The following is a 15,267-nucleotide window of genomic DNA, read 5'->3' on the forward strand; positions in this document are numbered from 1 at the left end:
TCCTGTGCCTTCTTGGGAGTGGATCCAAACATCTTAAGTTGTAACTTTTTCATAGGATCCCAATAGGGAACCTTGTGAGGTGGTGAGCAGCCTGGCTGTTACAAACTCATGGTATGCAGCTTCACCTTTTGGAATCTCTTTCTAAAAAATCCTTCTCTGTGCTATGGGGAATCGCTTGATTAGAAACAAAGTTTCTAAGGGTATGTCTACACGAAGTGTAACCGGCTAAATGTGCTGTAGTGCATATGCCAGACCAGTCGTGAATTGCGTAGAAGAAAACATCGTTGAAACAGTTTGTTAAGCATGAAATAAGGAGACTACAGACAATTCGGTTTTCAATTCAACTGGTAAACTAACTAGATGTATCGCATAGCGGTACAAAATATGACCGTTGTGAATTGCGTAGAAGAAAACATTGTTGAAACAGTTTGTTAAGCATGAAATAAGGAGACTACAGACAATTCGGTTTTCAATTCAACTGGTAAACTAACTAGATGTATCGCATAGCGGTACAAAATATGACCGCCGCTCAGTCCTGTACATCCGTTCCGCGAAAATAAATCACACTTCAATTTGTCTCCATATTTTACTCCATCCCCCACTCTTGAAACTTTTGTGTATGCTTGTTTGGCATGCCTGAGTGTGTGTGTGCGGCTCCACAGAAACTAGCCTACTGGTGCTGAAAAGGTGAATAGATTGTAGAATAGCCAAAGAAGATGTAGCATTGTTATAAAACCTTTAAAATCTCTAAACAATCACAAGTAGGGCAGTTAATCACAGTTCATCCATTGCAACTGGATTGATGAAATGTCACTTACACCTGTAGGCTACATTGTATTTGGGAAAAGCAAAAGGTATCAGCATAATGTTTGTTTATTTATTTATTTATATATATATATATATATATATATATATATATATATATATAAACAAAAACATCTCTGTCAGTTCCATGCCGTTTTCAACAGCTATCACAAACAAAGGTCATTTTTGGATGGATGGATTTTTTGTAAATGTTTCTTCTTCTACATAAGATTTTAGTCATCTTTAGTTCATGTAATACTTTATTCTCAATGCACAAATTTAGTAACAGTAGTCTGAAACGTTATTGTTAATGCACAAATTAAGTAACAGTAGTCTGAAACGAAATGCTGTTTTACATCTAACCAGTGGTGCAAATAACTGACATGTCCAAATGGGCCTTGATGAAATGCGTCGCTAGACTGTTCATACACATTTTAACGGGCCAAAGTTGAAGAGCTTTTGTCCGTTATTGTTAGTGTGCAAATATAGGCTGATTCATGTTCCCTTGCATTGTGTAACTGAGGTCCATGGCTAGTCTGGCTTTCATCAGACCAAGCTCAATCTTTTAAGAAATCAAAAAAAAATAGCGGGCAGATCAGGCTGGGTTCACCCAGCCTAGTCCATAGGCACCCGATATTGTTTAATTTTCCGATTGAGATATACACGCTCTGGCTATTCTAAATGCAAAAATGCATCAGGGAGTTATGACAAAACTGTAACTAACAAACTAGATCCTAATAGAAAGCTGTTAGCTTCCCTAAGCTACAGGTAGGCTTATAAGGTAGGCCTATTTACAACATAAATTGTCAATAGGCTATGCTGGCGACACAAATAAAATCTCCTTTGGAAACCAATGGCTTACGCCTTACAGTATCAAGCGGACTTAAACTGCCACATCGTGGCGAATAGTTGTAATAAAATTCACGCAGCTCCATGAGTCAAGGAAAGCGTGAATGAAGTAGCCACTTCTAAATGGGACGCACTACACAGTAGCTTAAGGTGTGTTGCTAAAGCAGCCATAATGAAATGAAGGTGTCATTGGATACTTCACACACACGTGCTTTTTAATTTCACAGACTACAACTACCAAGCTGGAATCAAAGCACATTGATTCCCCTCTCACACCCTGCACGCACTTAAAACAAAATAAACAGGCGTCTCGGTCTCACGCATGTATAGGCAAAACTGTATCAGACCGGTGTAACGTTGGTAAATCTTCCATCGCACAGAATTATTTTTGTAGCACGTGCAACAAATGACAGTCAAAAGATACAATTACAGTGCTGCTATCAATTTGCTTGGTATAACCACATTTATAGTTTTCTACAAATTTAATCAATCAAATTGGCCTCCATCACTCAACCAACGCTAACGGTAACATTACCTAGGTCCTTATTGATATTATAAGATTAACGTACCTGCAGTAAAAACCAAGCATGTCCGATAAACATCCTCAGATTTATTTCGGCTTCAAGAAGAAATGGAAATTACATTTCATGTGAACATCATCCTATCCTTATTAGACGTTCTCTGTGGTAAACTACACTCATTGTATGAAGTGTCCATTGTTTTTGCAACCCACTTTTAACTTCCAACAAAATTACGTCTCACTGCGCCATCTAGTGGACAAACGACTACTTATCGCCAATACTGAAAATGCAGCCATGATGATGATGATGATGATGATGATGATTTTATTTATTTTGGCTTTCTTTTAATCCTACTGAACTTGTAATTATGTATCGGCCGTTCTAATACCGATAGTATGTGGGTGCCTGTGTGTGTGTGTGTGCATGTGTATATGTGTGCACCGCCATCTACAGGCCAATGTGTGTACAGTCACTAAATGTACACATAACCTCATTTTTTTTAGACCCTCCCCATGGATGAAATTCCACGAAACTTGGCATACCCCCAGAGAATGCCAGGTCAATCATACACATAAAATTTGGTGCAGTTCTGAACATCTTAACTGAAGATAGGGGCGATTAAAGCAGAATAATATTGCATTTTCATTTTTTACCGGGGTGCAAATCACAAATGAGTGATTATGGGCCAGATTGATGTGGGCCCTTGAGACCAACATACCATAAAAGATTCTTCATCCTCAGTGCCACGGTTCAGGTAGTTATTTAGGAAAAACTGCGGCGGTCATAATAAAGTTCATTTTCAAGGTATGTGACTGCTATGTGGAATTTCAAATGCTTAGCCTACACATTGCATTAGGTCTGAGGACCACTGGAGAAAACACTAACATGCAGTAGGCTAATGTTTAACTAAGTTAAGCAAACGTGTTCTTCTAACTTAGCCACTAAAGGCTGATGGGCTACATTGTGCACATAAATCATGACGGAGGAAAGAAAAACATTTTAATATGATAAATAAATGGTTTGGTTTGTTTTAAAAAGCAGCGTGTCAGGTCGAGTGCCGTGGCTGAGTTGAGAGGTGGGGCTATGTGGTCATAAAATTGCCGACTTTGCACCTACAGGCGTCTACACGGTGAAAGTTAGCCGGTGGTTTCAAAAATTCCCACTTCAGAAGCTGGTTTCAAAAAACTATCGGTTTCAGTCTCCTAAACTGCCGGCGTCGTGTACACGCAAAGCGTAACCGTTAACGAAACCTCACCGGTTTCACAAAAACCGGCGTCGTGTAAATGGCACCTAAGTCGCTCATTACTCCCAGAGAATGGCTTTTCAAAATGTGTGAGGATTCCATCACAGAACTTCTGAACATTCCTGAATATGCGCTCCTTGTAAGCTGGTTGTAGTTGGTAGTGGATTCGCTTTTCTGCGTTCAACTTCTGTGAAGTACTCCAGAAGTCATCAACTATTTGCAATATTTCTGGAGAAGCGAGCAGGAAACGTGATGATGCATTTTCATCCTGAGTTATAGGACATAAGGATTTATTCTGGTCATTGTAAGTGCCACACACACACATATTATGTATTGTTTTTTTTCAGCAGAGTCTAGCCTATCCAGATCTGCCAGATCATTTCATGTATTAGTACTAGCATTGATTTTATTTCGATTTTTAAAGAATTAAAGTATAAAAAGCGTATTATAAAAATTTGTATATTTTGACATGTATCTCACCACAGAAAGCTCATAGATCTACATGCATTTCATGTGTGTGTAGGGCAGACTGTCCTGAATCGGACAATATAATTGCCATGTTGGAGGGATACTCTGGGGCTGAGCAATTTACAGAAATATGTGGTGTGATTTACGGAAATATATGCCATTTTTTATTTAGTGATGAAAAATGACCTTTCTGCACTCCATATCTGTAACACTGTAACTTATCTGACCTGACTTGACCCGAGTGTGCGTGTTAGCCTGTGTGTATGCACTCATAATGATTTGTTGAACAAATTGGGATGCAATGTGAGCCTTGAATTGGATGCCATGCAGGAATTTGTTAGAATGTCAAAACCGGATTATGAATAGAGAAATACACAATAGCATTGGATTATAAACATGCTTTGCCACAAAAACAGACAAAAACGTGGGGTAAGTCCATCAGTGCTTCAAGTGTGTCCATCGGGTTCTAAGGGTTAAGCCAGTAATTCCACCAGAAACCTTTAGCCGTCTGATTTCCTGTTCTAATGCATGGTCAATTCCAAGGCCACAAAATGGAATGTCTGTTTTGAAGACAGACATTGCATCATTCTGCAAAGCTGTCCATGAAGAAGGATCTTCATCTTTCATAGCCATCATGTCAGCAAGATAATAGGAAGAAAATCGGGCATACTTGTACAGATCATGGGCAAAAAAATATTTTGCCATTTGATCCAGACTGGCCAGATGCAGTGGCCAATTAGCTGTTCTGCTTGCCCTATTGAATTGCAGTATATTCTCAACTTGTTTCATGTAGATGTGTAAAAAAATTGCTTGTGGTGATGTGTCCGTATCACCTATACGATTTCTGATAACCTCACAATAAGCTGCTATCTGATGAATGGTTAAGAAGTCTTGGGATTTGTCTGATGGATCAGTTGATCCCATCAAGTTTATCTCCTGCCCAACTGATTGCATCAGGGGAGAAACATTCTCCTCAGTGTCTGCCAGTGACTGTATAAGCACATTTTTCAAAGCTAGATATGTGACTATGTGAGCCTCCAGGCCCCGTTTATAGTGTTTCCCGCTGAGCACCTGTCGAACTGTGGCAGGTCCATACGGTCCTTTTTCAATCCATATCTGCTCCAAGCCAGACCCTTCAATGAATCTCCCTAGGCTTTTCAATGCTGCAAATATAGTGTGTAGTTCACCCATGCGCAGTATCAGTTTATCATGATATTTTGCAGATTCCCTTAACTTAACTGCTCGCTCGTACAAGTCCAAATCCAAATATCATTGGTATCCATGGTCAATTTCAATGCTGTGTATAGCTTCTATAGCAATTCCAATGGAAACCTGCACAGAAGCTCTGTTCCTTGTTGCAGAAGCTAGCAAAACGGTGGTCACCAGCAGTGCTTGTCTTTTTAGCATGGAATAATATATTACTGACGGTATTCTCAGAGTTTGGACAAGGTGTGAACTTTGAATTCTTGTCAGAACACTTCAACTCTTTGTCACAAATGAAGCAAGTTCCTTGGCCATGTCTAGGGTTGCAACATTTCGGGAATTTTCAAAGTTGGAAACTTTCCATGGGAATTAACGGGAATATACGGAAATTAACAGGAATAAACGGGAATTAATGGGAATAAACTGGGAATTTTTAATATGGCAAGTTAGTCTATAACAGGGAACTTAAATGTAGTGGACAAAACCCCATCTTGCAGCATAATATTAGTTAAAACAACCTGATTTAATGCAATTTCAGTCAAATTTCTACCCTGCACACATCAATCCCATGCACACAGCAATCAGCATAGGTTTCCTTTATGTCTAGTAGCCTATGATGCGTTCATGTGCATGGGGAAAATAAATTCCCAGTGAAAATGTCATCTCGTGGGAATAACTGGTGGAAGTTTGCAAACAGTCTTCATTCAAATGGGTGTACGTCATTTTGCATAAACTGTAATGGGACGATTAATCTGTCTGATTAAGCTTGACAACTTATATATAATTTACATAATCTATAAGGTTTGGTTGGGGTGGTATGTTGTGTCATATTTTTATTTGTTTTACCATTTTCTGGGATTCTAACTGAACAAACTGATTGTCATTCAATGTTCCAACCAATTGGATTTTGTTGAGTGGCGTGGTGCATCTTGGGCAGTTCAGTGGTTTCAGTGTTGCTAGCTTAGCACGCTAGTAAACCATAGGCAGAGAATGGGATTCCCGCTAGCGTGTTAGCCATCTTTGTATGCTAAGCGAAAATACGAACAAACAAATCATATTGCTTATTACGAAACAAAATGTTAATGTCTGTATATGAAACGGTAGGAGTTACCAAAAATTCCCAGTTAATTCCCGTAAATTCCCATTAATTCCCATAATTTCCTTTAATTCCATGAAAGTTTCTAATTTGGAATATTTCCAAAATTCCCCAGCTTAACTTCCCATGGAAAGTTTCCGGTAAGTTTCCGGAAATTTACCGGAAATTTTCCGCCCCTTTGCAACCCTAGCCATGTCTCCTCAAGCCAGCCTCAGCAATTAAGCTAGCAAATCAAGCTAGCAAAGCTATCCTTCTAGCAACTTACTGTGTGTGCTCTTCAGAGTGTGCTGTGTGTGCTCTTCAGTGTGTGCTGTGTAGCTCTGTTACATGTGGGATGCCTGTACTCTTATAGGTTATTTCCAAGACAAATTTATCTTAAGGTAGACAATAGAATGACATGGCAGGTCAAAGAAAGCAAAGATTAAGAAATCGTTTTTGACATAGGAAGGAGGTGTTTACACTTTTCAGGCACTCAAAGTGAGAAAACTATGGATATTTTTTTTAGAACCAATAACCTTTCTACATTAACTGGGGGATTTGTGTGCAGAAAGTTTTTGGTCTAAATATAATCGCTTATTTTAGAACATACAGAAAAAAACACTAAAGATGGATCGTGAAAATTTGAAGACAAAAAATATTGTTCCTTAAACTCTATACTAGCAAAATATGCACAAAAAAAATCAATTTTTACACGAACATCCAGCGGGACCCTATTTTCCAAACACAGCGTACTGTACGGCTACTGGGAAATGATCAAAGTATAAAGTTATATTTCAGACTTCTAGACTTGCAGACTTTTGGAGGTTAGGATGCTCCTGTAGTAAACACACAAATGAAAACTAAATGGAGTGTTGAGTGCAGTTCTCTCTCGAATCTCTGAAACCTTTGCAGTCTGTTTATTGCCACATGCGTGTAGCTTGTCTAAGAAACTTCAAAAGGGATAATAGATGCAGATAATGAAAAATGGGGAGCACATGTCCTGTTATATTTAGCTTGCTACGTTGTTGTGCGTGACCTAGTATAGGTTTTACACAAGGCATTTGTGCGCTTGTGCCTTTTTGTACAAAGACCAAGCTGACAAGGGAAAAGCACTCTCATGGTCATGTATTTCAATGTGTATTTTGTGGTCCACTCTAGAAAGCTGACATTCACAAAAAGCTCAAATTTGTTGTCTATTCAGGGTTGTTTTTGGTAAGAACCTAGAGCTATGGCACACATTTCACCCATTTTAGATTAGCCTAGTTTTCCATCTTTTAAATATTATCCTAGTTTTCCATCTTTTAAATATTAAGTTGATGGCAATTTGACAGCCAGCCATCTCATTTCAAATTTAACTGTTCCTCTCAAAAGCCAAATATAGAGTCTGAGCAGCGGAGCAGTGGACGTTACAATCTGCGTCGTCGAAAGGATGGTGACCCCAAGCAGGCTGAAGAGATGAAGAAGGTGGATGAAGACTCTACAACATTGAAAACAGAGGAGCTGGAGTTTGGTGGCAGGATTGGTAGGATTGTGTACACTTCAAAAAGGAAGCAAATGCTTCAAATATTGATTATTTATTGTTTCACAGTACCCTTCACAAGGTAGTGTTATTGGTACTTCTCGTAAAGATGAAATGCTATAAGAATAAACAACTCTTCAAACAACTAACACAAATGCAATAAAATAATATTATTACATTTTAGTAAGTATTGTGAATATGAATTGCCACACTGTCAATTGCCACATTGCCAATGTCACACTATGACCTATACGTTTGCTTCGTTTCATTCACTGTCAATGGTACTGCGGCTGCAGTAAAGAAAATGTTTGTGGTCACTGTTCGAAGTCGGGCACCATTAGCCTGGAAAATCCAGACCCTGGTAATCTAGAAAGGGTCTGGCCACGAACAATGTAATGGCCCAACTCGAGGGGCGGCAACAAGCATGCATTTAAAAATCTCACTGCACGCAATTGCATAACACTAGACCATGTTTACTCTGAATGATTTCGGACTTCGACGCAATCGGATAACACTACGACCAATGTGTACTGCCCTCCAACATTGCAGCGCTGTCTTCATCCGTTTAGCTGGTTCCCCGGGATATCGGGGTAAAAGTAACGTGCATCATTGCTCATTGCCTCGCAGAGACAATTCTATTGTGGAAGAACTGTGCCCAGATCTTTTCCCATCCCTTTAAACCCCCTCCTTCTAGCCTAGCGGTGACCGTGTCGACTAACCTAAAGGAGACCACTTTGAGGATGTGCTACAAATTGTGGTCTATATCAGAGTTTCTCAAACTATGCGACGCAACGTGGACACTGCTGGTCCGCTGAGCCGAGGAGTGAAACTAGAAATGCAATTCCAAGGAATTACCAGTGCATGAAAATGCTAAAGTTGTGATGTAAAATATCATGTATAGTTAAAACAGATAATACAGAGATGGTTACTACGGTGATGCTAGGATAGACATGGTGGTTGCATAGCTTAATAAAAGTTGATAGTTTAAAAGTAGACTGTTTAAAAGCTGAATGTAGATAGTTTAAAAGTTGTTGATGGACAGTAGATAGTTTTTACTATAAGATTTTTAACTATGCTAACCATGTTACTTAGCTAATGTTTTATAGCAGTGCTAGCAATGCTAACCATGTTACTTAGCAAACGTTTTCTAGCAGTTTAATGAATGTTGATATTCAAATAGTTTAATGGCTGTGTATAGGTAGATATTTGACGATAACTGAAAGTTGGAATGGCTCTAATGTTTGCTAGCAGTTATGCTAAGATTTGTAATTCTGCTAACCATGTTACTTAGCTAATGTTTTATAGTAGTGCTAGCAATGCTAACCATGCTACTTAGCTAACTTAACTAACATTTTCTAGTAGTTTTGCTAACTATGCTAGCAATGCTAACCATGTTACTTAGCTAACCTAGCTAATCATTTTTAGCAGTTTTGAAAAACATGTTTTAAAAAACATATAGCCCAGGGGCCTCGGGTGGTATTAAGGCACCCCTGCGTATCATTACAATAAGGATGTGCAGATGTGGTAAAATCCATGCGAAACAAACATTTTAATGACATGTCAAAATTGATCCGCGGGCCGCACTGAGTGAGGAGGAGGGCAGCCAGTTGCCCATCCCTGGTTTAAGTTGCATACCTTCTGTGTGAACATCACAGAATGTGTAGTAGAACTGTACAGAGTATTTCACCTTTGTTCGATCATCCCTTTAACATTTGTCTTACTACAAGGATACAAGGAAGTTTATTGTCACATGCATATAGTTACTGGAAGTAAGAAATGCAGTGAAATTATGTCTGGTGTCAGCCTATTTGTGCATTAATGGGGGGGGGGGGGAGTGCAGTAGAAGAGTGGTTTAGTAGATTAAGTGGCAAGGGCTGCATAAAAAAGGGGGGGGAGGATTGGGATTGGGTGGGGGGCACCAACAGGAGCACCCAAGAGCAACAGGGGCAAGGAAAAACTCCCTTACCAAGGAAGAAACCTTGGGCAGATCCACGGCTCAAGGGGCTAACCCAACTGCCAGGGGTCTTGGTGTGTGTGTTGGGGGGATGACCGGGGAGATGGGATAGTGTGCTGTGTATGTGGGGAGAGGGCAGTGTGCAATATGTGTGTTGGGGAAGCTTCCTCATGAGACAATGTGCTGTGTATTGGGGGCAGTGTGCTGTAAGTATGTTGGGGATGTGTGTTGGAGAAGCTTCCTGATGAAATAATGTGCTGTGTATGAAGGGGGGGGGGGCAGAAAGGCTAGGCAATCAAGGACATGGGTAGATGGAGGAGAAATCAAAAATAATAAATAAAAAGTTCTATGGAGATGTGCAAAAGTTGGAGAAAGTCAGATATGTGTGTGTGTGGGGTGTGTGTGTGGGGGGGTCATGAGTGCTGAGTAGTGAATGAGTGCAAGTCAGTATAGTGTGAGTTCAGAGTTGGGAAATGTTTGAGAGTGCTGAGGAGTGAATGTGTGCAAAGTCAGTATAGTGTGAGTTCAGAGTTCGGATGGCCTGGGGATAAAAACTTCTCCTGAGTCTCTCAGTTCTGGCTTTAAGACTACATATAGCGTCTTCTTGATTTCAGCGGTAGGAATAATCCATTGTTAGGATGAGAAGAGTCCTTCAGAATCTTTTGGGCTCTTAGGAGTACTCTTCTGGAATAGATATCTTGTAGAGCAGGGAGTTGAGTTCTTATAGTACGTTCAGCTGAGCGCACTACTCTCTTACCCATCACCATACCAGGTGATGATGCTACCAGTTAGAACACTCTCAACCGCTGAAGTGTAGAAGGCCTACTACTACATCATAGTTCTGGGTATAGAGGAGCAGTGAGGTGAAGAAATGCACAGACATAGAAATGTGTACAAATACAAAAGTATGAAGATCAGTTTTCTTTCTTAATCTGCTTTCTATTACAACTTTTTAACTCTATTTTTTCCCCTTTTCTTTGTAGGCACATTTGGTATGCTACTGTTCCTGCCGTCTGTTGTGCTGCTTCTCCTTCTTCAAGTTTCCATTAAAGATACCGGTCTACTGGCACTGCCTGCCAGCTTTCCCTCTGCTGAGGTTCTGTGGGACTGGCAAGTGTTTGGCCTGGTCATCTTCTGGCTGTTTTTTCAGGCTTTGCTGTATATGCTGCCATTTGGGAAGGTAATCCATGACAGGCACATTTCTGTTACAGCTCTCAACCTCTCTAAATATAGGGCAGTTACTTAATCTCAGCAAACTAATCATATGTAGTCATGCAGTTAGAATAAAGTAACAGCAAGCCAGTGGTTTGCCAGGGGGCTGTCTAACTGTAAGAATGTTACTTTATGATTCCCTAATAACTCTTGATACCTAATTAACCTTTTTGTAGCTTCTTTAGTGGGGTGGCTTAGCTGGAAATTAACAAGAACTGTGCACTTTGGCTATACATTTCACACTTTTATTACAAACCAAAATTAGATATTGACCCATCATGAATTTTTTCCACCCCACCACTGATTTCTTGCTCTATGTGCCATTCTACTTTTTCACTCAACTCTACTTATGGACATTAATGTTTGGATGTTTTGTGTGGATTACCTAAGTTAATACTAATGTCTGGTGAAAATGTCATGAAAATGTATACTTACTGAAAAAAAATAAAATTGATGTGTTTGATACTTATTTTCCCCGCTGTATGTTCAAATGAGAAAAGTAAACATGTATTCTTATGATGATCTTACAGGTTGTTGATGGAATGCCTTTAAAGACTGGAAAGAAACTGAAGTATAGGGTTAATGGTAAGCTTCTTATTGGTTTTCTAATGAAGAAATGCGTAACAGTACCCAATAGTACTTTAATCTGAGTCTATGAGTCTGTACATTTGCTTTATCTGAATCTGTAACAGTAGCAGGTGGCTTGTCACGAAAGAAGTTGTGTGAAGGTGTGGCTACCAGTTTTAAAGCGTAACTCTCGCCAAAATGCAACCTACGGTCTTTTTTTGAATGTACCCGAGTCAAATTTTTGTTTTAAAGCATAATTAGTACAGACCCGCCACTTTTAAGATTGACCGTATTGTCGTTTTAACAGTATTAATAGATTATTCTTTATACTACATTTTTCAAACCAAACCATTTTGGCAGTTATTTTGAATTTTGGACAGGGTCTATGAAATCCTAACCGAGGATTCTTCACTTGGGAAATTCCTAAGTTGAGACCGTTCAGCCAGACACGCTATCCTAAGATGCATTTTTTTTATTAATTTTTTTAAATGTAGTTTGGAAACATGTTTAACCCTAGAAGGTGTATTTGAAGTTAAGTGCCTATTTCAGTTGCTGGTGATGTTCTTTTGTGTATCTTCTCACAGGCTTCCATGCACTGCTCATCACTGGTGTGTTTGTTGGCATTGCTGTGCAGCAGGAGATGGACCTCACTTACATTCATACTCATTTTCTACAGTTCTATTCATCAGCATTGATTATGTCGGTTCTTTTGAGTATTTATCTTTACACTCGCTCACGCCTTCTCTCTGAGGAAGAGCGGGCTCCTAGTGGGAACTCTGGTGAGTGCAGTTCAGCAAAATAAACTGTTGTTCAGTCCCTTTTTTGTGTTGCGTTACAGCTACAGCTTCAATGCCTCGTCATATCTGCCTCGTTTTAATGGTTAGGCCAATTCTGAAGAGAAAGGCATCATTCTCAAAATAACCTATGGCTGTGAGTTTTGTGTTCAAATGTTTTCATGCATGTCAGGTGAGGAATGTTTAAGAAACAGAATATTGTAAATCCTCAAATTATGGCCAGCAACAAAATTGTGTTTAAATTTTAGGCTAGTACTGCCCTCAGCCTCTGGCAAGGTCAGAAGGGGGTGGCAAGCCACTGGTAGCTTGAGATCGACATGTTGGAGACCCAGTGTAGGACAACGACTTTTCTTTGGCATCAGCATTAAACAATATAAAATATTAAGAGCTCTTTTATTTTACTGAGTTAAATCGAAACAATATAGTCAATTGATACCCTAGCTTGTAGGCTATTTGTCCAAATATGAGGACCGGCTATAAATAGAATCCCGGCCATAATTTGAAGATTTAAGCCTACATATGCACGAGTGTTTTAGGCATAGTGCAGGCCCTAATCTCTGACAAAGTATGCCAGACTTGTAGCCTGACGAGCCAGACCCACATTAAAATGTAGGGTCTGGGCACTCACCGTTCGCAGTGCTCAGTCCAAGGGGCGGGATAGACGGTAATTTCATGTAGGGTGCGTCACTCCGTATGAATTAACAAACATAAAAACATGTTAAATTATATATATTTTGATATATATGTCACACCTGACTAGAAGTCGCAGGAGGGTAGTTTTATTTCTAACACTATTCTATCAACAGACATTTGCATCGATAGCCTGGTGTTCTAATTTATTTGCCTCGGGTGTACTGTGGAGTGGGTAAGACTATTTTTATTGGCAGGCTAACACATACCGTTGACTTCAGCTAGCCTAGCACCTGCGAACCCTGCAAATAGATGGACTGGATGAAACGTGTTGAAAACGGTCTCCACTGATAAATATCACACTTGCTAACTTGGAAATGAGGTCCTATGTCCAAAATCCTGAACCACCCCTTTAAATTTCATTTAATCAGGTCTAAAAAGGTTTTACCTCGTTCATTTCCGGAAACGCCGGCCGCAGGAAGTTATTACAACGTAGCAAAAAAGTATCTCCGCTTTGTAGGCTGCGACTCGATACTTTATTGCTAACAAAACTAGCAGAACGCTGCCCTCAGAATATTGGTTCGGGTTTATTGTAGTTCTTTCTGGGGGATATTGGTATTGGTACGTACGCGGTGATTAAACTTCAAATCCTGTGATAAATGCTATACCTGCCCGCAAAATACGTTTGCGTCTTCTCCGAGTTTGTTAAACTTCGGCTACGTGTGGAAAATGGGAAAGTGTACTTTCAACGAGACATGGCTAGATCACAGCGATTTCCGCTTTTGGTTACAAGCAGTAGCCAGCTCCAGGTACGAGGCTCGCTGCAAACTTTACACAAAAAAAAAACAAAAAAAACTATTCAATTAGGGACTCTGGAGTCACATGCCACATGCATGCAATAGGATAGCGCAGATTATAGATAAATAGACTAGAATAAATAGGCTATAGATAGCCTAGATATGTATATAGACAGGTAGATAGATAGCTAGATAGATCATGTCATATGCTGGTCACGGGGGGAGCTCCTCGACCAGCGGCCAAAATGCACTCGCTTCCCTAGTTACTGCAGCTCTCCACCACAGTTTCCATCGGGACGGCGACTTGCCCATATTATCTCCCTCTTTGGTAAGCCGTACCCTGACGATGTCAATGGCAATCAATCACGAGCAGTAGTTATCGAAAATATTCATGCTGAAGACACGACCAGCCTAATCTGAGGCGGCTAGAAGCTAAGTTTGCAACAACTGGGGTGGCTCACAGGTGGGACTAAAAAGTTAGCCCATAGCTAGCTATCATGATGCTTTATATTCTGATCTTCTGACTAAGTTTGCCCGGTAGCCTACTTATCTGAACTAACGACATGATCACTATCTGTAGATATAAAGAAAATGTTGACTTTCACTCGGTGCTGTTCACTGACAGTAACAAAAAAAGTGTCAACGTTATAAGCATAATGCATTGAACTGAATAGGTGCATTATGTAGCCTCATAACGAGGCCTCTCAAATTCAGAAAATTGCATTAAACTAAAATCGGAAGACATTGTTATCTTTGTTAGACCATAGGGTCGTTGTCATATAAATGCTGTAACGAAATTCGGAAGTGTAAATATACAAACTTTATGTTGAAAGTGTAACCGCCGACCGCTTCCCATAGGAATGAATGTAAAACATACCCTCCAAAAACGAGACATCCCGAAATTCAGAAAAATTTCTAAATTGATATCAGGCAATCGTTATTACCATTGGTAGATCATAGGGTAGCTGTGATATAAATGCTGTGACCTAAATTCAAGTGTAAATAGACAAACTTTATGTTGAAAGTGTAACCGCGATGTCCATTGAAATGCATTGAAATGAATGAAGCGCAGATCATGTAGTCCCCAAAGTGACGTCATCACCGAATTGCGTAAAAAAAACCCGCTAATGGGTCAATGACGTGACGCTTATTTTTTCATGTACATTTATGTACAGTTACATACATTTAAAATTGTTAAAATTTGAAAATAATTTGACAAATTATTTTCAAATATCATTTTCACCAAACCCTAAGTTTTGGATTTATTTAATTTTGAAAGAGTATTAACTGAATTTGGGTAAAAAAAGTCAACACGGTGTAACCACAAAAACATGAACCAAATAATTACACTTGCTGAAAAAAATGTGAAATTCTCTCCAAAATCCCTTCTAAAATAATCGGACATGATCTTACACAAGAACTTTTCTATATTTAATACAAGTAATGAAACCCCATTGTTCTGAATGTTTTAATTAATATGAGGAATCGTGTCTGTCACATCAACCACTTGAAATGTCAAATGGTGTAACCACCATTTAAGGAGCAATTTTGTATGAATTATGTCAGAGGATCATGTGACAGGAAATTGTGTCAGAGTAGGACCCTTCAAAACCCCAACTGCTATGAGTCAA

The 15,267-nt window shown here is 39.5% G+C and overlaps 1 protein-coding gene across 1 annotated transcript in view; it reads left to right on the forward strand.

Moving 5' to 3' along the window:
• Nucleotides 1–15,267, forward strand: part of lbr (lamin B receptor) — a 71,757-nt gene that overhangs the window by 27,761 nt on the left and 28,729 nt on the right. Inside the window, exons 5-8 of the mRNA XM_048250342.1 lie at nucleotides 7,535–7,685; nucleotides 10,620–10,816; nucleotides 11,379–11,433; nucleotides 12,000–12,194. Coding sequence (XP_048106299.1) covers nucleotides 7,535–7,685; nucleotides 10,620–10,816; nucleotides 11,379–11,433; nucleotides 12,000–12,194 — 598 coding nt within the window. The remainder of the gene's footprint in view (nucleotides 1–7,534; nucleotides 7,686–10,619; nucleotides 10,817–11,378; nucleotides 11,434–11,999; nucleotides 12,195–15,267) is intronic.

This window comes from Alosa alosa, chromosome 8 (genome assembly GCF_017589495.1).
Source record: "Alosa alosa isolate M-15738 ecotype Scorff River chromosome 8, AALO_Geno_1.1, whole genome shotgun sequence".
NCBI lineage: Eukaryota > Metazoa > Chordata > Actinopteri > Clupeiformes > Clupeidae > Alosa > Alosa alosa.